Source organism: Rhinoraja longicauda, chromosome 24 (genome assembly GCF_053455715.1).
Source record: "Rhinoraja longicauda isolate Sanriku21f chromosome 24, sRhiLon1.1, whole genome shotgun sequence".
NCBI classification, from domain to species: Eukaryota; Metazoa; Chordata; class Chondrichthyes; order Rajiformes; family Arhynchobatidae; genus Rhinoraja; species Rhinoraja longicauda.
This window is the reverse complement of record NC_135976.1, coordinates 18,522,335-18,547,266: the sequence shown is the minus strand read 5'-3', so window position 1 is coordinate 18,547,266 and position 24,932 is coordinate 18,522,335. Positions and strand designations below refer to the sequence as shown.

General features: G+C 45.7%; 1 protein-coding gene across 6 annotated transcripts in view; it reads right to left on the bottom strand.

Annotated features, from left to right (window-relative positions):
- The window catches only part of LOC144605454 (copine-8-like), a 299,949-nt gene that overhangs the window by 230,966 nt on the left and 44,051 nt on the right, over positions 1-24,932 (bottom strand). For all 6 annotated transcript variants that reach the window (XM_078420725.1, XM_078420728.1, XM_078420727.1 and 3 more), the window contains exons 4-6: positions 12,485-12,588; positions 8,779-8,818; positions 5,374-5,450 (exon numbers count right to left, since the gene is read on the bottom strand). In XM_078420725.1, coding sequence (XP_078276851.1) covers positions 5,374-5,450; positions 8,779-8,818; positions 12,485-12,588 — 221 coding nt within the window. The remainder of the gene's footprint in view (positions 1-5,373; positions 5,451-8,778; positions 8,819-12,484; positions 12,589-24,932) is intronic.

The window sequence follows — 24,932 nt, the reverse complement described above, 5'->3', positions numbered from 1 at the left end:
CATTGCTTTTGAATCGTGCAATAATCCAGACATGGCACATTGTCCTACAAACCACAAGAGACTTACCTCCCATTGCACTCAATTTAACGGCTAAGCTTCACATGTCCATTTTGTAAAGGTGACAACACTGTAATGTTCTCAAATTACTTTTATCCACCTTCATTTATTTTGCTGACACTGTACAAGACTATGCCACTCAGAATTATACCTGTGCAGCTCACTGCACCAAAACCGATGAGACAAAAGGAGTGCACATTGAATAAGACAAACTTAGAGTCACAGAACTATACATCAGCTCTAAACAGGCCCTTTGGCCCACCTTGTCCATGCTAACCAAATTGCCATACTCGGCTAGTCCCATTTGCCTGCATTTGATCCATAGCCTTCCAAACCCTACCTCCCCAGATATCTGTCCAAATGCCTGTCTGCTTCTGTGGCTTCCTCTGGCAGCTCGTTCCAGAAATGGACTACTTTCTGAGAGAGAGAAAGGGACGTTTCCACTAGTGGGTGAGTCTAGGACCAGAGGCCATAGCCTCAGAATAAAGGGACGTACTTTTAGAAAGGAGATGAGGAGGAATTGTTTTTAGCTAGTGGATGATGAATCTGTGGAAGTCATTGCCACAGAGGGCTGTGGAAGTCAATGGATATTTTTAAGGTGGACTTTGACATATTCTTGATTAGTGCAGGTGCCATGGGTTATGGGGATAAAGGCAGGAGAATGGGGTTGAGAGGGGAAGGCAGATCAGCCATGATTAAATGGCAGAGCAGACTTGATGGGCCGAACAGCCTAATTCTGCTCCTATAACTTATGAACACAACCCTGAAGCTCCACATCTCAAATATCTTTTGATACCTTTTAAAATGCATAATTGTATCCGCTCCGATAGCTTCCTCTGGCAGCTCGTTCCCGATACGGATTACCCTCCGAGTGAAAAGCTTGCCCCCGAAGTCCCCCTTAAATCTCTTCCCTCTCACCTTAAGCCTGCGTGCTTTAATTTTAAAATCCTCTACCCTGGGAAAAAGACTGAGAGCGTTCACTTTATCCATGCCCCTCGCGATATTTGCTGTTAAAGCAATGTTGCAAATTGATCACAGGCGAGGCCATTAACAGCATGAATTTAATTTTAATCAATCCTCTTTTAGCTTTACAGAGGCACTGGTTTCATAAAAACAATTCATCGGGAATTTCTCATCTCCTCGTGAACCCCGAGGGCAATATTATAACGCGCTGAACAATCCCAACAAGAACTGCTGGGTTGCATCTCAAAGAAACATAAATTGGAGAGAAGACTTGCCAACTATTAACAGGCACAGCACGATTGGTGTTTTGAATGCGTGTGTTAATTAAGGCATGTGTTTGAGATGCTGACTCCTATCAAAGTAACCCGACAGAGTTTATGCATGGGCACATTCATTAAACTGACAAGAACCAATATATATTTTGTATGAATATTAAGCAAGCACTGGACACTCATCACAAAAGACCGGTCCCAACCCGTATTTTACCCAGGGTAGGTGAACCACAAACCAGAGGACCATATGTTTAAGGTGCGAGGGGAAAGATTTAATAAGAATCCGAGGGGCAACTTTTTCATTCAGAGGGTAGTGGGTGTATGGAATGAGCTGCCAGAGGAGGTAGTTGAGGCAGATTCAATAACAACATTTTAAAGACACTTGGACAAGTATAGACAATAGACAATAGACAATAGGTGCAGGAGTAGGCCATTCGGCCCTTCGAGCCAGCACCGCCATTCAATGTGATCATGGCTGATCATTCTCAATCAGTACCCCGTTCCTGCCTTCTCCCCATACCCCCTGACTCCGCTATCCTTAAGAGCTCTATCTAGCTCTCTCGAATGCATTCAGAGAATTGGCCTCCATTGCCTTCTGAGGTAGAGAATTCCACAGATTCACAACTCTCTGACTGAAAAAGTTTTTCCTCATCACAGTTCTAAATGGCCTACCCCTTATTCTTAAACTGTGGCCCCTTGTTCTGGACTCCCCCAACATTGGGAACATGTTTCCTGCCTCTAACATGTCCAACCCCTTAATAATATTTACGTTTCGATAAGATCTCCTCTCATCCATCTAAATTCCAGTGTATACAAGCCTAGTCGCTCCAGTCTTTCAACATATGACAGTCCCGCCATTCCGGGAATTAACCTAGTAAACCTACGCTACACGCCCTCAATAGCAAGAATATCCTTCCTCAAATTTGGATAGGAAATGTTTAGAGATGATCTGGAGCAAACAAAGGCACTGGGACTAGCTTGGATGGGGCATCTTGGTCGGCAAGGACAGGTTGTGCCGAAGGATTTGTTTCCGTGCTGCAAGACACTCGGACAGGTATTTGGATAGGAGAGGTTTAGAGGGATAAGGGCCAAAAGCGGGCAAATGGGACCAGCTCACATAGGGCGTTTTGGTCAGCCTGGACAAGTTGGGCCAATGGGTCTGCTTCCATGTTGTATGACTCTTTGACTATGACCTGTAACATTACCTGTCCATACCTTCCACAGATGCTGCCTCACCCGTTGAGTTCCTCCAGCACTTTGCTCTTTGCTTAAGATTCAAGCATCTGCAGTTCCTAGTGTCTCCGTGGGAGTGGATCAGTCACGTTCTGTTTCGACTTCAAAGTACGAGCACCACAGGAAGATTTGTACATGAATGTGCAATACCTTTCAAACTATCCTTTTTTATTAGAATCTACGGGAATCCATTCCCAACACAAATGCATTCAGATACATAGCAAAACTGGGACACCTGGAAGTTGAGACAGACGTTTACCACAGATGGCAAAATGGGAAGTGGTGGAATATTGAGACTTGGAGTTTTTTTTCCCCAGAATAAAAATAATATATGAACCAAAAACTGTGCAAAAACTCTTTCACGCGTTCTCAGTTTGGAAAAAAAACTCCAAGTCTCAATATTCAATAGTGTCGCACTTAGCCGTGTTGACACCTATCTTTAAACAAACCTCCCTTCAGTCTGAAGAAGGGTCCTGACCCAAAACATCACCTCTCCACGCTCTTCAGACATGCTGCCTGACCTGCTGAGTTACTACAGAACTCTGTGGCTTTTCTTTTTGCAAACCGGCATCTGCAATTCCTTGCATCTAGGATGTACTATCACCTGCCCAAATGTCAGAGATTTAGAATCCACTGCCATCACTGCCATACACTATACTTGGTAACTAAGAGTGTGAAGTGATATAGAGAAAGGGCAGAAAATTGGAAGAAGTGAAAAGGCGGAAGCTGAGGAAAATAGAGGAGATAGACACAAAATGCTGGAGTAATTCAGTGGGTCAGGCAGCATCTCTAGAGAACCCTTGGCACCCTTCTTCAGACTGAGAGTCAGGGGAGAGGGAATCTAGACTCTCAGTCTGAAGAAAGGTACCGACCTGAAACGTCACCCATTCTTTCTCTCCAGAGATGCTGCCTGGCCTGCTGAGTTACTCCAGCATTTTGTGCCCATCTTCGGTGTAAACCAGCACCTGCAGTTCCTTCCTAAACAAAATGGTGGAACGGATGTGGTTGTCTTTGTTGCGTCGAGTGGACACACAGACCCCTTTAAATTCGAGCTTCCACTTTTGTGACAAGTGCCTCCACTACATTTCCATTTCCCATCGGGAAAATCTATCTAATATATATACACAGATGAATGTGGACTGTCCCAAAATTAAAAACTCGCAAAACAATTAAAAATTAAATAAAAGTCCCATTTTGTCTGCCAAATACCACCGAGAAGACCATCTGTTGCCAGGACATTGCCAACTGCTTGCCCACCAGACCATGCCGCCAGTTCCAGCACCAGCTCTCCTGTGGGACTGTCACTCGGCGATGCACTAGGCAAGTGGAGGGAGACAACACCAGGGCTTCATCGCCAGCAGTCACTTCCTCCACCCCCACCTCACCAGTTCTCAGACTGTTGGTCCAGCACAACAGCACAGTAACAGAATAAAAACATGCTCGTGCATAAAACAGCATAAACACAGTGGCGCAGGAGTAGAGTTGCTCTCTTACAGCGTCGGAGACCCAGGTTCGATTCTGACTTTACAGGTCCTGTCTGTACAGAGTTTGTACGTTCTCCCCGTGACCATGTGGGTTTTCCCCGGGTGCTTTGGTTTCCTCCCACATTCCAAAGATGTACATGCCTGTAGGCTAATTGGCCTCTGTCAAATTGGCCCTCTGTGTGCTGGATAGAACTAGTGTACAGGTGATCGCAGGTCAGCGCAAACTTGCTGGGCCAAAGGGCTTGTTTCTGTGCTGCATCTCTAAACTAAGTTAAATAAGACCATAAAATCATATGACACAGAAACAGAATTAGGCCATTTGGCCAATCAAGTCTCCTCCGCCATTCGATCATGGCTGATCTATCTTTCCCTCTCAACCCCAATCTCCTGCCTCCTCCCATAACCTTTGACGCCCTTACTAATCAAGAACCTATCAATATCTGCTTTAAAACTACCCAATGACAATTAATTCCACAGATTCACCGCCCTCTGGTTAAAGAAATTTCTCCTCATCTCCATACTAAAGTTATGTCCTTTTATTCTGAGACTGTGCCCTCTGGTCCTAGACTCTCCCACTAGTGCAAACATCCTCTCCACATACACTCTATCTGGGCCTACAGCACAGATACAGGCAACTGAACCATCCTCTCACCAACTATCCCATGCGATCATGATCTCCCATCTACCTCAATGGAGACCCTCGGACTATCTTTAATCGGACTTCAATGTTATATCTTGTGCTAAACATTATTCCCTTTATCCTACATCTGTACACTCTGGGCGACACATATGTGATCATGTATAGCCTTTTCTTTGGCTGGATATCATGCAAACAAAAGCTTTTCACTGTACCTACATACATACACGTGACAATGATTAACCAAACCAATCCAAGCCCTTTTCAGATAAGGCTCTTTGAATCAGTCAGTGAACAAAACCATACTCCACAAAATGCTGGAGTAACTCAGCAGGTCAGGCAGCATCTCAAGAGAGAAGGACTCTCCTGAGACTCTCCTGAGATGCTGCCTGACCTGCTGAGTTACTCCAGCATTTTGTGAAATAACCCATTCCTTCTCTCCTGAGATGCTGCCTGACCTGCTGAGTTACTCCAGCATTTTGTGAAATAAATACCTTCGATTTGTACCAGCATCTGCAGTTGTTTTCTCACAAAACCATACTACAGCTCAATTATATCGTTGATCAGATTTTGTGATTCTCTTTACTTATTTCAATCTGTTTCTCTTCTCTACATTTCTGCGCAATGCAACCCTTTCACGTCCAACACAGAACACAAATCACAGTTCAAATCCACACTGTGTCTCTGAATATCACGCGGCATTCATCAAAAACCATATTCCACTTACGTTAACGATTTCTCCAATCGACTTCCCGGTGAGCCGACAATCTCCCCCAGGGTGCAGAATATCTGTCCCAGGAAGTCCTGGACAGGAAAATGAAAATGATGTTACACACGCCATCTACACACACGCAATCATAAACACACACAAGCGGGTACGAGCGGTATGAATGAAACTTGAATGTCAACGTGACGTGGCACAGTGAAACTCATTGTTTTGCGTACCACACACAAAGTATGCAAAGAGTCACCACGTATAGGACGACGACAGAGTCACAAAGTGTTCAGCATAGTCCCAATGGTCTCTCTTTGTTCAGCTGATCAACATCATTTATCACTGACGGGATAAAGCACCCAGCTCCATTGTTGGAGGATTTGTGGACCATGTAGTGAGGGTAAGACAGGGGGTGGGTGAAAGTATTAGAGCGTTTGACGGCACTGGGCCTGTACTCACTGGAATTTAGAAGGATGATTGGAGACCTCGTTGAAACCTACCGAAGAGTGAAAGGCCTGGATAGAGTGGACGCAGAGAGGATGTTTCCTCCAGTGGAAGAGTGTAGGACCAGAGGCCACAGCCTCAGAATAAAAGAATGCACCTCGAGCAAGGATACGAGGAGGAATTTATTTAGTTAGGGGGTGGTGAATCCGTGGAATTCTTCGCTGCAGAGGGCTGTGGAGGCCAGCAATAGATATATTTAAGGCAGAGGTGGGGTTATGGGGGAAAGGCAGAAGAATGGGGTTGAGAGGGAAAGACTGTAGCCATGATTGAATGGCGGAGTAGACTTGATGGGCCGAATTCTGCTCTTTGAACTTATGAACATAGAACACGACAGCCGAGGAACAGGCCCTACAGCCCACCATGTCTGTGCCGAACATGATGTCAAGTTAAACCAATCTCTTCTGTCTGGCACAGTGCCATCAAACGCTCTAATACCCCCTAATCTCAGTCAAACTCTCATCTGCCTGTATATGACCCATATCCCTCTATTCCTTGCACTTCCATGTGCCTATCTCAAATCCTCTTAAACACCACTGCCTGGTATCTGCCTCCACCGCCACCCATTGGCAGTGCGTTCCAGGCCCCCGCCACCCTTTGTGTAAAAAATCTTGCCCAGCATATCTCCATGAAACTTTCTCCCTCTAATCTTACAGTTAGGGACTCTAATGTTGGACATTTCCATCTTGGGGAAAAAGGTTCTGACTGTCTACCCTGTCTATGCCTCTCATAATTTGATATACTTTTTATTGCCTGAAATTGCAATGAAAACACAAAGTACTTGTGCTATAACTCCAGGATAAGCGCTCAACTAAGAAAACCAAGCCCAAAGCCAAAGTATTATCTGGTTCTCTAACTAAATATGCCAACTTACGATAAACGACTCCATATGCAAAAAAAAAACCCAGCAACCTACATATTAATCAGCTCTTTAAAAAAAACTAATCCTGTAGATGCAAGTATATCATTGGGGTTATCAAGTGGGCAGCTCCCTTCATTGAAGCTCAATAGTCAATAGTCGTTTATTTGTTACATACACATAAATGTGTAGTGAAATGAAACATTACCCGCAGTTAAACAATAAGACCAATAAGAATAATCAATAAAAATGCAATAACACATACAATCACAACTAACACCAAACAAAAAGAAACATCCAACATGGTGATATCTATCAATTTACTTGACAGATTATTCTTTAATTTGATGCAGTGCCTTTTATTAATTTGTCTGCTTGCACCCTCAAAGTCTTTGCTCCTAGTTTCTACTCTGCAAAGTTGCTCACTCCTTATATCTTGAGGGTTCACTTGGTCTCACTCTCACACCCACACATGGTGAAGCACAGATCTATACATAGCTGCTTCCAACAGAGGTAAATTACTAAACCTTCCAAACTGAAGGAACTGCAAACTGATTTTCTGTGGCAAATTGGATGAAAAAATGCACTCAATGTCGCTTGCTTAACAATTTAGTGAGCTTCTGAATCACTCTCCTTCAGTATTTCTCCCTGTCTCTTCCTGTTACCCTCCTGCGTGTGGGGACAGAAGAGCTTTAACTGTGCCAGATGTGTTATGTTTAGTTTTTGTTTAGAGATACAGCGTGGAAACAGGCCCTTCGGCCCACTGAGCCCGTGCCACCCAGCGATCCCCGTACACTAGCACTATCCTACACAATGGGGGCAATTTTTACCGAAGTCAATTAAGCCACAATCCTGTCCGTGTTTTGAGTGTGGGAGGAAACCAGAGCACCCGGAGCAAACCCATGTGGTCGCGGGGAGAACGTACGGACCCTGGACAGACAGCACCCGGAGACAGGGTTGAGCCCGGGTTTTCGGTGCTGTAAGACAGCAACTCTACCACTGCGCCACCGTGCTGTCCCGTGAATAATGAGATTTAAGCAGGATCTCTGGAGCACCATTTACACTCAGAGGGTGGCCCGTTTCTGGAATGGCTGCCAGGGGAAGCTGATGAAATGGATATGACATATGGAGAGATATACAGATAGGTAGTGCTCTGAGGGCAATGGGCCAAATGCAGGCTAATGGGACTAACCCAGTATGACAGCTCGTTCAGCTCGAATGGGACATACAGAGATATTTAATCACATATTTTACAGAAATAAAACATAGAACAGTATAGAACAGTTTAGCACAGGAACAGGCCCTTCTCCACCACCTACATTCCTTCCTCTGGCTTCACAATTTAAACAGTTTGTCTGACACCTTCTGTCTTTGTGCTACTATCTGCCCATCCAAAACCCACCTTGCCTGTGTTCACCTATTAAATGCCACACTTTGCACCACTCCTCTCTTCTAGCTTTCTCCCCCCCCCCCCCAAACTGTACAATCAGCCTGAAGAAGGTTCCCGATACGTCATCTATCTATATTCTCCAGAGATGCTGCCTTACCCACTGAGTTACTCCAGCAATAGACAATATACACTAGGTGCAGGAGTAGGCCGTTCGGCCCTTCGAGCCAGCACTGTCATTCAATGTGATCATGGCTGATCATTCTCAATCAGTACCCCGTTCCTGCCTTCTCCCCATACCCCCTGACTCAGGGAGAAATACTGAAAGAGAGTGATTCAGAAGATCACTAAATTGTTAAGCAAGCGACATTGAGTGCATTTCTCATCCAATTTGCCACAATGCCCGTCCTGAACATGATGCAAAGTTAAACTGATCTCCTCTGCCTGCACGTGATCCATGTCCCTCCATTCCTAAACACGCGTGTGCCCATCTGAGAGCCTTTTAAACGCCAATATCATGTCTGCCTCCACCACTACCCCTGGAGCCAAGTTCCAGACACCCACCACATGCTCCGCTATCTGATAGAACCACTCTGCCTTGAAGTTTAATGTTAATAAGAGTTAAAATGAAGGAACAACACTCAAAAATAGACACAAAAATAACACTTACATGTTTAGATAAATCCGGGCTTTTGGAATCCACATCATACCTAAAAAAAGAATGGAAACGGTTATTCTTATACATATATTAAATTAAATGTTCAATTATATTAATAAATAAAAAGAAAATGTGAAACCCCATGCCAAACGCTCCAATGCCTTACGATTAAATATTGAGTAGAAAAAATCTTTGCATTGATACAGCGATATCACTTCCAATGTAGTGTAAGAAAATAACTGCAGATGCTGGTACAAATCAAAGGTATTTATTCACAAAGTGCTGGAGTAACTCAGCAGGTCAGGCAGCATCTCAGGAGAGAAGGAATGGGTGACGTTTCGGGTCGAGACCCTTCTGCAGACTGAAGAATCACTTCCAATGTAGGCAAGTTAACTAATATAGCAAGGAAACAGGCCCTTCGGCCTACATCGACCATCGGTCACCCATTCACACCAGTTCTATGTTATCCCACTTTCTCATCCACTCCTTACACACTGGGGGCAATGAACTGAGGCCAATTAATCTTCAAGCTCGCACATCTTTGGAATGTGGGAGGAAACCAGAGCACCCGGAGAAAACCCAGGAGGTCACAGGGAGAGTGTGCAAACTCCACTTACAGACAGCACCCGAGGTCAGGATGGAACCCGTCTCTGGTGCTGTGAGGCAATAGCTCTACCCACCGCACCACTGTGCTGCCCTGTGTCTCAAAGGTTTTTTTTTTTACGGGTCTCGACCCAAAACACTATCCATCCATTTCCCTCTGCAGTTGCTGCCTGACCCACCGAGTTCCTCCAGCACTTTGAGTTATTTTATTTCGAATGAAATATATAGCCCCGTCGTATAAAGGTGCCATTTCTTTGCACCACATGCTCCCACAATGTGATATGACCAGGTATTTTGTTTCTTGAGAAGCAATGATTGAGAGCTCAAACATTGGCACATTAGCTGATATAACACCTCTCCTCTGAAACATTTGCCAATTGAGTTACAGCTTAACACCTCGTCTGAATACTGTAATCTCTAACAGTGCAGCAATTCTCTCAAACTACACCAGCGCCACAGCCAAGATTTTTCGGCTCAAATCTCTGGTTTTGCATTTCAAACTATTTATAAACCACAGAACAGTCCAGCACAGGAACAGGTCCTTCGGCCCACGATGTCCATGCCAAACGTAATGCCAAGATAAACTAATCTGCTCTGCCTGTAGACATGATGAGCATTTGACGGCACTGGGCCTGTACTCGCTGGAGTTTAGAAGAATGAGGGGACACCTCATTGAAACGTACAGAATAGTGAAAGGCTTGGATAGAATGGATGTGGAGAGGATGTGTCCACTAGTGGGAGTGTCTAGGACCAGAGGTCATAGCCTTAGAATTAAAGGACATTCTTTTATGGAGATGAGGAAGAAGTTCTTTAGTCAGAGGGTGGTGAATCTGTGGAATTCTTTGCCACAGAAGGTTGTGGAGACCTTCAGTGGATATACTTAAGGCAGAAATAGATAGATTCTTGATTAGTATGGGTGTCAGAGGTTATGGGGAGAAGGCAGGAGAATGGGGTTAGGAGGGAGAGATAGATCAGCCATGATTGAATGGCGGAGTAGACTTGATGAGCCAAATGGCCTAAATCTGCTCCGATCATTTATGATCTTATGTACATGATCTATTTCCTTCCATTTCCTGCATATCCATGTGCCTAACTAAAAGTCTCTTAAATGCCACTATTGTATCTGCCTCCACCATCACCACTGGCAGTGCCTTCCTGGTACCCAGGGGCACAGTTTGATATCTCTGTAAAAGAAACTTGCGCCACAGAGCCAACCAAGAGAGGACCCAGTTGAGGGCGTCCGAGGATGGGCCCGCGGTGAGCACTGGAGGTCGGATGAGTATGAGCTGCAGTGAACAAAGAGGTGCCCGGCGTGGGGGTGCGGACGCTGAGAACAAAGAGGGACATTGGAGACTTAATTAATACTTTGTAACTTTGTCGGCGCCCTACATGTGCGACTCTTTGCGTACGAAATACGTAGGAATGAACTGCAGGATGCTGGAGTAACTCAGCGGGACAGGCAGCATCTCTGGAGGGAAGGAATGGGTGACGTTTCGGGTCAAGACCATACCTTGTGCATGGTATCCAAAACAAAGAATTTCACTGTGACACGTCACATGTGATGATAAAGTATCATTCAATCAATGTCCAACAATGGAAGGGCCCAATTTAAAGAAAACCCGGACAGGTACATGGATAGGAAGGGTTGAGTGGGATATAGGCCAATGGTCCTTTATTGTCACATGTACCGAGGGACAGCAAAATTACTTTTTGCATACAGTTGGGTAAAAGTATTACTATACATAAACACATCTTAGATTAAGTCCAAGTGTATAGGAGTAGTACACTGAGATAGTATACTAGAGTCGCCAGATTTGGCTCCATTTTCAAGTCCCAGTTGTTATTGGTGTGGAGTTCTTAACGTGGCCACAAGGGCCCGTTGTCCTAGTGGCGTTGCAGGGTCGGCCTGACCAAGATTGGCCGTTTGTGTCCTCCGACACTGCTCCACTGCTCCGTGCCGCTGCATGCCACGTCCGGCCCGCGAGCCAGTTCTCGTGGAGCGGAGCCCCAAACAGCCGAACCCCAGGCTGCTGCAGGGCCTCCAGCGGCCCACTCCACCGTCATCTGGATCTGCACATCTGCCAGTGAACCATCGTCACTAGTCTCACCTTCCGCACTGTGGAACACTCAGTTTCATCCAAGCCACAGCTGCTACTTAACAGGCATCCGAACCAGCACACCCATTAAACATTTACCCCACCAACACAGTGTGGCTGCAGCTTGAACCATCTACAAAACGCAATACAATTATCTGCACCAACAACATGCATAACATCTACCAGCAATGGCAAGGGCAGTAGGACTTGGCAACCACTAGCTCCCGGTCACAGAGTCACACAGTGTGGAAACAGGCCCTGCTGCCCAACCTGCCTTGCCGACCAATATCTCCCACCTACACTAGAACCACCAGCCGGCACAAGGCCCACATCCCTCTAAACGTATCCGATCCATGTACCTTTCCAAATGTGTTTTTTTTTAAACATTTAAAAAACTGCCTTAACTACCTCCTCTGGCAGCTCGTCCCATATACCCACCACTCTTCGTGTAAAAAAGTTCCCCCACGGCCTCCTATTAAATCTACCCCCTCACCTCAATCCTGTAACCTCTGGTTCTTGATTCATCTATTCTGGGTAAATGTCTATGCATGCACCCTATCTATCCCACTCATGATTTTATACACCTCTATAAGAACACCCCTCATCCTCCTGCACTCCAAGGAATAAAGCCCTAGCCTGCCCAACCTCTCCCTGTAGCTCAGGCCTTCTAATCCTAGCAACATCCTCGTAAATCTTTCCTGCACTCTTTCCTGCTTGGAAGGTGAATTTGAATATTAAAACAATAAGCCTTATTTTCATTAACTCAATTACTTTAAATAAGCATAAATTATCTTAATATTTCCCTCTCCCAGGCCATTAAGTTTCCTTTTTTTGGAGAGATTAGCTGTATCCACTGGATCTAATTTAATAAATACAAAACAAAGAGTCTGTAAGAATGAGGGTCATCAAATATTTGAATGACAACAGTGGGCCTTAATTTGACATCCACCACTTTCCAGGTGTCTTTGCCACAAGAAGCTTGAAGAGCCATCTACTCAAAATCAGCAAATCAAACTTACAAGTCAAATCGGAGATTCTGCCGTTCTTCAAAGAAATAATCGAGGATGAACTTTCTTACAAAATCTGGGTTCAAGGTGTTGTCGATCACTTCCGTTCTTCCAAACTGCAAGGAAATGCAATAGCGTTAGTTCCTCCAGTTGCTTCTGACAGATTTTGAAGCCTCTGAAAGAATGAACTGTTTAACATTTGGTGCACTGTTCCATCAACACTGGGAACCGGTTCAAATTCCTGATACTTTCATCCTTCAAACAGTCTAAAGAAGGTATTTATTCACAAAATGCTGGAGTAACTCAGCAGGTCAGGCAGCATCTCGGGAGAGAAGGAATGGGTGACGTTTCGGGTCGAGACCCTTCTTCAGACTGAAATTACTTTTTGCATGCAGTTGGGTAAAAGTATTACTATACATAAACACATCTTAGATTAAGTCCAAGTGTATAGGAGTAGTACACTGAGACAGTATACTAGAGTCGCCAGATTTGGCTCCATTTTCAAGTCCCAGTTGTTATTGGTGTGGAGTTCTTAACGTGGCCACAAGGGCCCGTTGTCCTAGTGGCGTTGCAGGGTCGGCCTGACCAAGATTGGCCATTTGTGTCCTCCAACACTGCTCCACTGCTCTGTGCCGCTGCAGGCCACGTCCGGCCCGCGAGCCAGTTCTCGTGGAGCGGAGCCCCAAACAGCCGAACCCCGGGCTGCTGCAGGGCCTCCAGCGGCCCACTCCACCGTCATCTGGATCTGCACAGCTGCCAGTGAACCATCGTCACTAGTCTCACCTTCCGCACTGTGGAACACTCAGTTTCATCCAAGCCACAGCTGCTACTTAACAGGCATCCGAACCAGCACACCCATTAAACATTTACCCCACCAACACAGTGTTCAGACTGAAGAAGGGTCTCGACCCGAAACGTCACCCATTCCTTCTCTCCCGAGATGCTGCCTGACCTGCTGAGTTACTCCAGCATTTTGTGAATAAATCGATTTGTACCAGCATCTGCAGATATTTTCTTAGTCTAAAGAAGGGTGCTGACTTGGACCATAGCCTGTCCATTCCCTCCGCAGTTATTGCCTATTTGAGTTCCTCTGTACAGGGAAACTGAATATAGGTCCACCATCGATTTTCCAGCACCCTTGGTCCCAGAGCTTTTCTGGGTTATCTGTTTTGCCAGACCAACAGAGTTCACGGCCTCCGAGAGGAGTCCAACAATATCAGAACCGTCCGCTTAGGCTGCTGAGGGGCCGAGATACAGGCCTGCAAGGCTGGCCTCAGAAGTCACCTATGGGAACTGATTTGCTGGCTCTGGGCAAGCCAGAGTTCCAGAGCCCCGGCCGCAGGGGGCAAAGTCAACCCAATCGGTGCGGAAGTCCCAATGCTAAGATCATCCTCATCACCCGGCCTAGGTGCCACCTTTATGGGGGGACGTCCAGGGAGGGAGGGGAGGGTTGTGGGGGGGGGGGGGAGGGGGAGAGGGGGAGATGTTAAAGGCGCTTTTGTAATATTTTCCAGGTTAAAGAAGGTGCCAGACCACCAGTTGCCGCTACCACAGCCACAAAGATAGTTCCTCTGTCCCTCCCTTCCCCTCCTTCTTCCCAGATCTCCCTCTATCTTCCTGTCTCCACCTATATCCTTCCTTTGTCCTGCCCCCCTGACATCAGTCTGAAGAAGGGTCTCGACCCGAAACGTCACCCATTCCTTCTCTCCTGAGATGCTGCCTGACCTGCTGAGTTACTCCAGCATTTTGTGAATAAATACCTTCGATTTGTACCAGCATCTGCAGTTATTTTCTTATACTACCAGTTGATTATCTGAAAACTCACTTCCATTGACGAATGCTCTCTTGAACATCTGCAGTAGAGAGCACACTAACTTGTTTGCTTCACAGCCTGGTTCAGCAACTCGAACACCCAGAAATGAAGGAGATTACATAAAGTGATGGGCACTGCAGGTATACCATCACAGGTATTGATCTCCCCTACATCAAAGAGATCTCCGGGAGGTACTGCCTCAAAAAAGGCAGTCAGCATCATCAAGGACACACCACCCTGGCCGCACTCTCATTTCACTCCTGCCATCGGGAAGAAGGTACAGGAGCCTGAAAGCCGTGACCTCCAGGTTCAGGAACAGCTTCTTCCCAACAACCATCAGGCTCTTGAACACTACAAACTCCAACAAAACCACAAACTATGAACTGTTTTGGTTGCACTAGGGACTTTGAGCTTTTGTTGTGCCCAAATAGTTTTAAATTTTTTAATTGAACTTTATTGAATTTACAGTGTTTACAAGCCTGTTATGCTGCTGCAGGTAAGAATTTTGTTCTGTTTTTGGTCCATATGATGATTACAACGCGGAAACAGGCCCTTTGGCCCACCAGGTCCGCACCGACCACCCAGTACGCTAGCACTATCCTAGCACTAAACACTAGGGACAATTTACAACCTTTACCGAAGCCAATTAACCTACAAACCTGTACATCTTACCAGAGCACCCGGAGAAAACCCACGCTGTCACGGGGAGAATGTACAAACTCTGTACAACAACACTCGTAGTCAGGATCAAACCCAGGCCTCTGGCGCTGCGAGGCAGCAACTCTACCTCTGCTCCACCGTGTGCTGCCTCTCGACTCTCTCTTGTCATCTTTGACGACGTGGTACATTTTGCCAACACTTCCTTGCTCAGGAAAGCTGGTCGCGGACACTTGTCCTAGGACGATGCTAAGTGGTTTGCTAAGATGCCTCCGCACGAACCATCGAAGCAATTAAATGTCAACCATGTTTTGAGTAGACACAAAGTACTGGAGTAGCTCAGTGGTCAGGCAGCATCTCTGGAGAAAAGGAATGGGTGACCTTTCGGGTCGAGACGTACTAGTTCCCACAGTAGACTCCAGATCCCTGTGACCAGGTAGGCTTCCCCTCACCATCCAATTTGCTCCCACATCCAAGAGACATGCTCTCAATCTGAAGAATAGTCCTGACCCAAAACGTCACCTATCCATGCCCTCCAGCGATGCTGCCTGACTCGCTGAGTTACTCCAGCACTTTGTGCCTTTTTATGTAAACCAGCATCTGCAGTTCCTTGAGGCATGTTGGTAGATCATTTGATTACAGTAAATTAGTTCTGGCACAGGCTGGATCAGGGGAATCATTGGTATTGGTTTATTGTTGTCACGTCCTAGAGTCATACAGCGTGGAAACAGGCCCAACTTTCCCACATCGACCAGCATGCCCCATCTACACTGGTCTCACCTGCCTGCATTTGCCCCATATCCCTCTACACCTCTCCTATCCATGTACCTGTCTAAATGTTTCTTAAATGTTGCAATAGCACCTACCTCAACTACCTCCTCTGACAGCTCATTCCATACACACCCATCAACCTTTGTGTAAAAAAGGTTACCTCTCGGCTTCCTATCAAATCTTTCCCCCCTCACATTAAACCCATGTTGTCTGGTTCTCGATTCCCCTGCTCTGGGTAAAAGACTGTGCATTCACCCGATCTCTTCCCCTCCTGATCTTAAACACCTCGATAAGATCACCCATCATCCTTGTGTGCTCCAAGCAATAAAGTCCTAGCCTGCTCAACCTCTCCCTGTAGTTCAGGGGTTTGAAGGGCCTGTTCCTGTGCTGTATTATTCTATAGACCGACACAAGAAGCTGGAGTAACTCAGCAGGTCAGACAGCATCTCTGGAGAAAAGGAATAGGTGACGTTTCGGGTCCAGACCCTTCAGTACTATTCAATATTCTATATGAACCAAGGCACACTAATATCCCGTCAAATCACACAATATATGAATACAATTAATTCATATCCGGCAGATGATGGAGATGCAATAGACAATATGATGCAGGGGGGTAATTGGGAGAATCAGAAAGGCAAAGATCCTTTAAGAGTCAACGACACAATGAAGCTGATAGCTCTTCCCGTGCTAAGGAAATTCGAGGAATAACTGTGAAAAATGCTGAATGACGTGATAAAATCTCAAAGCCATGGTGCCCCATTGATTCCTCTTGAAAAGATCATCAGTAGTTGGTGTTGGACTGGAATTTATATATTTAGCAAAGGCTTACTGGCTGAAGTGTGAAAGTATTTCCATGACAACAGAAGACAGTTTCCTCGAGCACCACAAGATATCTTACCCACTTCACATTTCACTTTCATGAAATACAACTGCACTAGTGGAGTTGCGGGGTGGCACAGTGGTGCAGCGGGTAGAGCCGCTGCCTCACAGTGCCAGAGACCCGGGTTCGATCCTGACTACGGGTGCTGTCTGTATGGAGTTTGAACGTTCTCCCTGTAACTGCGTGGGTTTCCTTCGGGTGCTCCAGTTTCTTCCCGTATCCCAACAATGTGCAGGTATGTAGTTTAATTTGGCCTCTGTAAATTGCCCCTAGTGTGTCGGGAGTGGGTGAAAAAGTGGGACACAGAGAACTGGCGTGAATGGATCATCGATGGTCAGCATGGACTCAGTGGGCCGAAGGGCCTGTTTCCATGCTTTAACTTTCAATTAATGAAGTAATATATAGTCATACAGCCCGGAAATAGGCCCTATGTCTGTTTACTGCCCAGACTAGTTTGCCTGAAGAAGGGTCCTGACCCAAAACATCACCCATTCCTTCTCTCCAGAGATGCTGCCTGACCCGCTGAGTTACTCCAGCATTTTGTGTCTATCTTCGGTTTAAACCAGCATCTGCAGTTCCTTCCTACATGGAATAAACCTCTAGTCTGCCCAACTTCTCCCTGCAGCTCTGGCAACATCCTTGTAAATCTTCTCTGCACTCTTTCCAGATTAATGACATCCTTCCCACAGCAGGAGGTGACCAAACCTGCACACAGTACTCCAAACACAGCCTCACTGGTCTTTTCAGTGGGTTGCCGCACACAGTGTGGTTTGGGTTCCTACCGAGTAGAGTTGGTCCAGAGAGGTGAGAATTTTTTTTTTTTTTAATCTTGCACAGATAGTCCATCAGATCTCCCAATAGTTTGTGAATCCTGCCCTTGCAAAGGCAGAAGATACAGCAACTCGCAAGCACGCACCAACAGATTCAAGAACAGCTTCTGCCCCCGTTATCAGGTTTCTGAACGGTGCTTCCATAAACTAGGATACTGTTCGATGCACCCCCACCCCATTGCGGACATTGCAATTTGTCTCTGGAACTGTCCCTAGGATAGTGCTTGCTGGTCGGCCGAAGGGCCTGTTTCCACACTGTCTCAAAACTAAATTAAACCCGACGCGCTACAATGCTCAGAACTATATTCTGCACTCCATTCTCCCCTTTGCTCTATCTATTGTACTCGAGTTTGACTTGACTGTATATATGCACAGGATATACCATAGCATAGTCTTGACTGCATGGTATATCTGAACTGATTGGATAGCATGCAAAACAGTTTTTCACTGTACCTCAGTACAAGTGACAATAATAAACCTGGGCAGATTCGACCAAAGTCATTGTCAGACTTTCCCTTGCACTAAATGTTGTACCATAGAAACATAGAAAATAAGTGCAGGAGGCCATTCGGCCCTTTGAGCCAGCACCACCATTCATTGTGATCATGGCTGATCGTCCCCAATTAGTAACCCGTGCCTGCCTTCTCCCCATATCCCTTGATTCCACTAGCCCCTAGAGCTCTATCTAACTGTCTCTTAAATCCATCCAGTGATTTGGCTTCCACTGCCCTCTGTGGCAGAGAATTCCACAAATTCACAACTCTCTGGGTGAAAAAGTTTTTTCTCACCTCAGTTTTAAATGGCCTCTCCTTTATTCTAAGACTGTGGCCCCTGGTTCTGGACTCGCCCAACATTGGGAACATTTTTCCTGCATCTAGCTTGTCCAGTCCTTTTATAATTTTATATGTTTCTATAAGATCCCCTCTCATCCTTTTAAACTCCAGTGAATACAAGCCTAGTCTTTTCAATCTTTCCTCATATGACAGTCCCGCCATCCCAGGGATCAATCTCGTGAACCTACGCTGCACTGCCTCAATTACAAGGATGTCCTTCCTCAAATTAGGAGACCAAAACTGTACACAATACTCCAGATGTGGTCTTACCAGGGCCCTATACAACTGTAGAAGAACCTCTTTACTCTAATACTGAAATCCTCTTGTTATGAAGGCCAACATTCCATTAGCTTTCTTCACTGCCTGCTATACCTGCACGCCAAGTTTCAGTGACTGGTGTACAAGGACACCCAGGTCTCGGTGCACACAAACAAAAGTTTTTCACTGTACCTCAGTACACTAGACAACAATAAACTGAAGCTAAACTATGTACAGGTCCATGAGTTTTGTGCCCAGAGCAAATTACTGCTCAACAGCAGCTGGGCCCAAGGTGAATGGAGGAGTGGAGCAGGTCGAGTTATTTAAAATGTTGATCATTTCAATCTTGTTTTTAAATGATTTAGCAAGTACAATCAGCTGATTAGCACCCATTTAAATGTAAACAGAAGGGACCCTTCAGACTGATTGTGGGAGGGAGGAGAAAGCTGAAAGAGAGGTGGGGGTGGGACAGATAGGTGGGCAAGTGATAGGTGGATACGGGTGAGGGGCTTTTAACAGGCAGGTGTTATACGAGAATTTTGCCCGAATAGTCTGTGACCCTTAGTGATGTGGCCATGGTGCTATGTTTAAAGCCCACAGTGCTGTGGCCATGGTGCTATGTTTAAAGCCCATGGTGCTATGTTTAAAGCCCACAGTGCTATGTTTAAAGCCCACAGTGTTGTGGCCATGGTGCTATGTTTAAAGCCCATGGTGCTATGTTTAAAGCCCACAGTGTTGTGGCCATGGTGCTATGTTTAAAGCCCATGGTGCTATGTTTAAAGCCCATGGTGCTATGTTTAAAGCCCATGGTGCTATGTTTAAAGCCCATGGTGCAATGTTTAAAGCCCACAGCGCTGCAGCCGACAGCTCTTTGTTTAAATTCCCACGCGTTAAGCCGACAGTCCTCTGTTTAAACCTTTGCGTGCCAACCCAGCACTGTGCGTATTGCATTACGCCCGAGTCTGTAGCGTTGTGTATTGCTTTACGCGCCAGTCTACGGCTGATAGCGCTTTGTTCCCAAACGGGGGGTGAGGAGGAGGAGGGGGGGGGGGGGGAGAGGGGGGAGCAGCATGGGGGACTTGCTGGGATGCAGTCCCCTGCCATTGATTATATTTTAAAATTTGGGAGTAGCACTGTATTGGCCGGGACTTACAGGCGGTTATTTCAATGGCTGTATAAAGGCAGGTGCCAACAAAGCAGAAGTTAGTTCATGTACGAGAGGGGTTGACCGACGGGCTGAGTCGCGATCAGCGCTGGGGATGGAGAGAGAGAGAGAGAGAGAAAGAGAGAGAAAGAGAGAGAAAAAGAGAGACAGAGAGACAGAGAGGTGTGCTGCTGTATAATGGACCCCGCAAACACCAAGACAAGTATTGTTTTTGTTCTTCTCTTGCCAATAAAACTGATTTGTAACTAAACAGGTGAGTCAGTCTTTTTCTGTTCCACTAGTCAGATCCTTGAACCTGTTCCCTTGTAACAGCAGGTTGTTGGACAAAGGCCAGAGATGAAAAGGCTAAAGGCTGAGACAAGAGAAGAGACGTGAAATGTGAAGCCAGAGGAAGGAATGTGGGTGAAAAGGGCCGAGGGGGAGCGGAAGAAATGAGTGCACATTTTGGTGGGCGGGCAAGGCAACGCTTTTTCATGGCACGAATATCAGTCATTTGCCAGTGAAATTCCATCTAAAGACAACCAGGTTTGTAGGTTAATTTAGTTTAGTGATACAGCACGGAAACAGGCCCTTCGGCCCACTGAGTGCTCCCCGCACACTAACACTATCCTACACACACTAGGGACAATTTGCACTTATATCAAGCCAATTGTGTGGGAGGAAATGGAAATCTCGGCGAAAACCTATGCGGTCACGTAGAGAACGTACAAACTCCGTACAGACAGCACCCGGAGTGGGGATCGAACCTGCCTGGTCACCGGAACTGCAAGGCATCTGCTAATTGGCTTCTGCAAATTGTCCCTAGTGCTAGGGATAGTGCTATTGTACGGGGTGATCGCTGGTCGGTGCAGACTCGATGGGCCGAAGGGCCCGTTTCCATGCTGTATCTCCAAACTAAAGAGAGCATGAGTGCAACATCATGGCGGCGAAGGACGGTGGGTGAGATAAGGAGTCGATCAGGTTGCAAGGGAAATGACAGGTTACAGTAACATGAAACCCTATCTGATCACCAACCACCGTCTTTCAGGCTGCAGAACAATGAAGTCCCTGAGTCAAACATAAAACAGCTGCAGACTTGGTTTCAGTATAATGGCCGTTTTCAAGTGGCATGGTGGTGGCCAGCTACAACTCTGGCTGTCCAACCACCCATGGAGTACACATCTGCGAGACAAATCTAATGCATCTCCATCGCCAATCCAAGCAGGCAAATTATCTGCAGCTAGATAAAGTAGGGACAAGAATCTCACAGCATGGGTCTCACTGTAAACAGCAGTTTGTCAACATCTGACAGAACATCCCTGCTGCATACAATGTAGGCTTTAGTTCAGTTTAGAGATACAGCGTGGATACAGGTCCTTTGGCCCACCGAGTCCAAACTCGTTCTACTCAATAACCAAAGTCTAGTCTCGTTTTTGCTAGGGTTTAGTTTCATCCACATGCTTAGACCGTAATGTTGTATCCTTATTGTTTTGATGTGTTTATGCTTTATTCTTAATTGTTAACTGTATGTTTGTGTTGTCATTTGTGAGCGGAGCAGCGAGGCACATTCCTTGTGCCAATAAACTTATTCATTCATTCATGACGACCATCGATCGCCTGTTCACACTAGTTTGACATTATCCCATTTTGTCATCTATTCCCTACACATTAGGGGCTACAATTTTTTTTTTTACTTACAGAGGCCAAATGACCTACAAACACGCACGTCCTTGGGATGTGGGAGGAAACACAGGCTGCCACAGTGAGAATGTGGCGATGTGAGGCAGCAGCTCTACCCGCTGCACCATTGGCCATTGATAATTCTTCAGTTTCATAACCGGAAACGTCAGTATGTTGCTAAAGGGCCTTTATTTGTTGACTGAAGTTTATATTTTATGTGTGCTCTGTCAATCTATATTGTTGGAATGGTAAACTTAAGTGCCAAGTTTTTTGCTAAACTGATTATTTTAGCAATCCCCTTCAATGTCAAAAAGCAATGGAACATTGAATAGGGTGGCTCACCGGTAGAGTTGCTGCCTCACATCGTCAGAGACCCAGGCTCTGTCCTGACTGTGAGTGCTGTCTGTACAGAGTGTGTACCTTCTCCGTGGCCACCTGGGTTTTCTCCGGGTGCTCCAGTTTCCTCACACATTCCAAAGATGTTCAGGTTTATAGGTTAATTGGCTTCTGTATGTTGTCCCTGGTGTGTAGGATTGAACTATTGTACGGTTGGTTGTTGGTTGGGGTGGACTCAGTGGGTGTAAAGGCCCGTTTCCACGCCATATTTCCAAACTAAGCACCGAAGCAGGACCTTCGGTCCACCTTATCCATGCCAACTAATCAACATTGTGTGCTAGCCCCATTTGTTAGGAGTGAGTCAGCTTGTTCTTGATATTCTCCATTGCTCCACAGAAATTGGGAATAAATTGGAGATTGGACCAAAATGTCCGCAAGCTCCTTCCATAGGTCACACAAAGGGGAATACGCCCCGATCTTTATCAACGGGGACAGTGTGGAGAGAGCGTCCAGCTTCAAGTTTCTGGGCACTCACAGTTCGGAGGGCCTCACATGGTCCAATAACACTGCTGCGCTGGTCAAGAAGGCACAGCAACGACTGTTCTACTTAAGAACACTGAAAAAGTCTGGTCTACCCCAACAGCTGCTGATGACATTCTACCGTTGCACCATAGAGAGCATCCTAACGCATGGCATCCCTGTGTGGTATCTCAGCTGCACGGAGGCAGAGAGGAAAGTTCTTCAGCGGGTAGTCCATAGAGCTCAGAGGACCATCGGAACACAGCTACCAGCCTTGGAGGGCATCTACAACACATGATGCCTCAGAAAAGCCACCAGCATCCACAAAGACTCTTCACACCCCTGCAACAGTCTGTTCGCACTTCTACCATCGGGCAGACGATACAAGGCCTTCTACGCCCGCACCTCCAGACTCAGGAACAGCTTCATCCCCAGAGCCATAGCTGCTATGAACCGGTCCTGCTGAGCCGGATGGTCACATCGCACAGTGAACCGGCACAGATCTACTTGCACTTTATTCGGTTTAAAACTGTTCTAATTTGTTTCATTGGGTTGTATAAATTAATACTGACTAGCTAATTAATTTATTGCATCGTATGGGAGGTGCATTCCCAATCTCGTTGTACCCCTGGACAATGACAATAAAGATATATTGTATTGTATTGTATATTTTGCTTTAGCAAAGGTTGTGGTTTGTGGAAATAATCTGAAATGTGGTTAAATGGAATAAATGTGGTTATTAAATGATATTTTGAAGAAACTTAGTGGGAATGAAGTTAATTTCCAATTCTAACTACTTATTCCATTAAACGGCTAACTTCTATTTCAATTGTTTACCCTAACTGGCATCAAGTACAGTACTTAAGGCTACATACTTAATAAAGAAACTCATTATTTATGCACACCAGCTGGCAAGAGATTTTGGAGATGCCTAACCAAAGTCTCATAGAGCTACATCATGACTTCCTGATTCTTATACTCAATTCCAAATTTTTAATTGAAGCTTCCAGTTTTTGCAGTGCTTTTGATTTTCAGTCATTGTAAAATAATCAATGTTCTCTCTCCCGTCCAACCAATACAATCTATTTCACTTTCTCCTCCACATTCCCACACCGACCTTTCTGTCCTGGGCCTCCTCCATTGCCATTGTGAAGCCACACACAAACTGGAGGAATAGCACCTTATATTCTGCGTGGGTGTTGCTTGCAACCCAAAAGGTATGAACTGTCAATTTTTTAAGTAAAGTCCCCAACCCAGCCGGTAACTTCTCCCTTTCGTGTGCTCCCCACCCCAATGCACACCCATTTATTTGACCTTACTGCCCCCCTCCTTCCTCTCCCACCCATAGCACTCCCACTGGCTTTACATTTCACTACTCTCCTTATTAGTTTAGGTTAGAGAAACAGCAGAGAAACAGGCCCTTTGGTCCACCGAGTCAATGCTGACCAGCGATCCCTGTACACTAGTACTATCCTACACACCAGGGACAGTTTACAATCTTTACTGAAGCAAGCCTGCACGTCGAGTGTGGGAGGAAACTGGAAAAAATCCACGCAGTCACAGGGAGAACGTACAAACTCCATGCAGACAGCAGCCGTAGTCAGGATCGTAACCACACTGCTTTATCCGACACCCTTTTGTCTCTTTGACATCTCTTGCCTGCCACTTATTCCATCCATCAACCTATCACCCCCACACCCCACCGGTGTTTGCAAGAATTGATCTTTTAGTTTCTCGCTTCTCAGCATTCTCACCTCGGTTCTGTACATTTGCATTTATTCAATGCCTGCCACATCTACAGCCCGCTCAATTTTCTGAGTCCTAAAAATAACAATTTTACTCCCACTTAAATTTCATTTCATTAGTTATTCCTTTTTCAAAAACAGTTTTAAAAATTTTATTTGCATTTGATGCCCACCCACATTTACATCTAATAAAGTATGATTATGATTATGATCTGCACTGTGGGGGCTTTTCTCAATCCTTTGCAAATTTTCTCAATCCTAAAGCAATAATTCTTCAACAAAAGGCCACACGTTTTAATCCTGAATCTAGAAACTACTCGCTGGAATTTAGAAGATTGAGGGGGATCTTATAGAAACTTACAAAATTCTTAAGGGGTTGGACAGACTAGATGCAGGAAGATTGTTCCCGATGTTGGGGAAGTCCAGAACAAGGGGTCACAGTTTAAGGATAAGCGGGAAGTCTTTTAGGACCGAGATGAGAAAGTTTTTTTTCACACAGAGAGTGGTGAATCTGTGGAATTCTCTGCCACAGAAGGTAGTTGAGGCCAGTTCATTGGCTATATTTAAGAGGGAGTTAGATGTGGCCCTTGTGGCTAAAGGGATCAGGGGGCATGGAGAGAAGGCAGGTACGGGATACTGAGTTGGATGATCAGCCATGATCATATTGAATGGCGGTGCAGGCTCGAAGGGCCGAATGGCCTACTCCTGCACCTATTTTTTTTTTTCTACCTTAGGATGGTGAGATTACAACAATGTAGACACAAGGAACTGCAGATGCTGGTATATAAAAAAAAGATGCAAGATGCTGGTGTAACTCAGCAGATAAGGCAGGTCCTCTGGAGAACATGGATAGGTGAAGTTTTGGGTCGGGACCCTTCTTCAGGCATCAGAAATCATGTTGGACATAAAATTACAACAACTTAAACTTATGCAAGGAACTTGACATTTTAAAAGGAACATCTTTATTTTTATCCACCTTCAGATCTTAGTT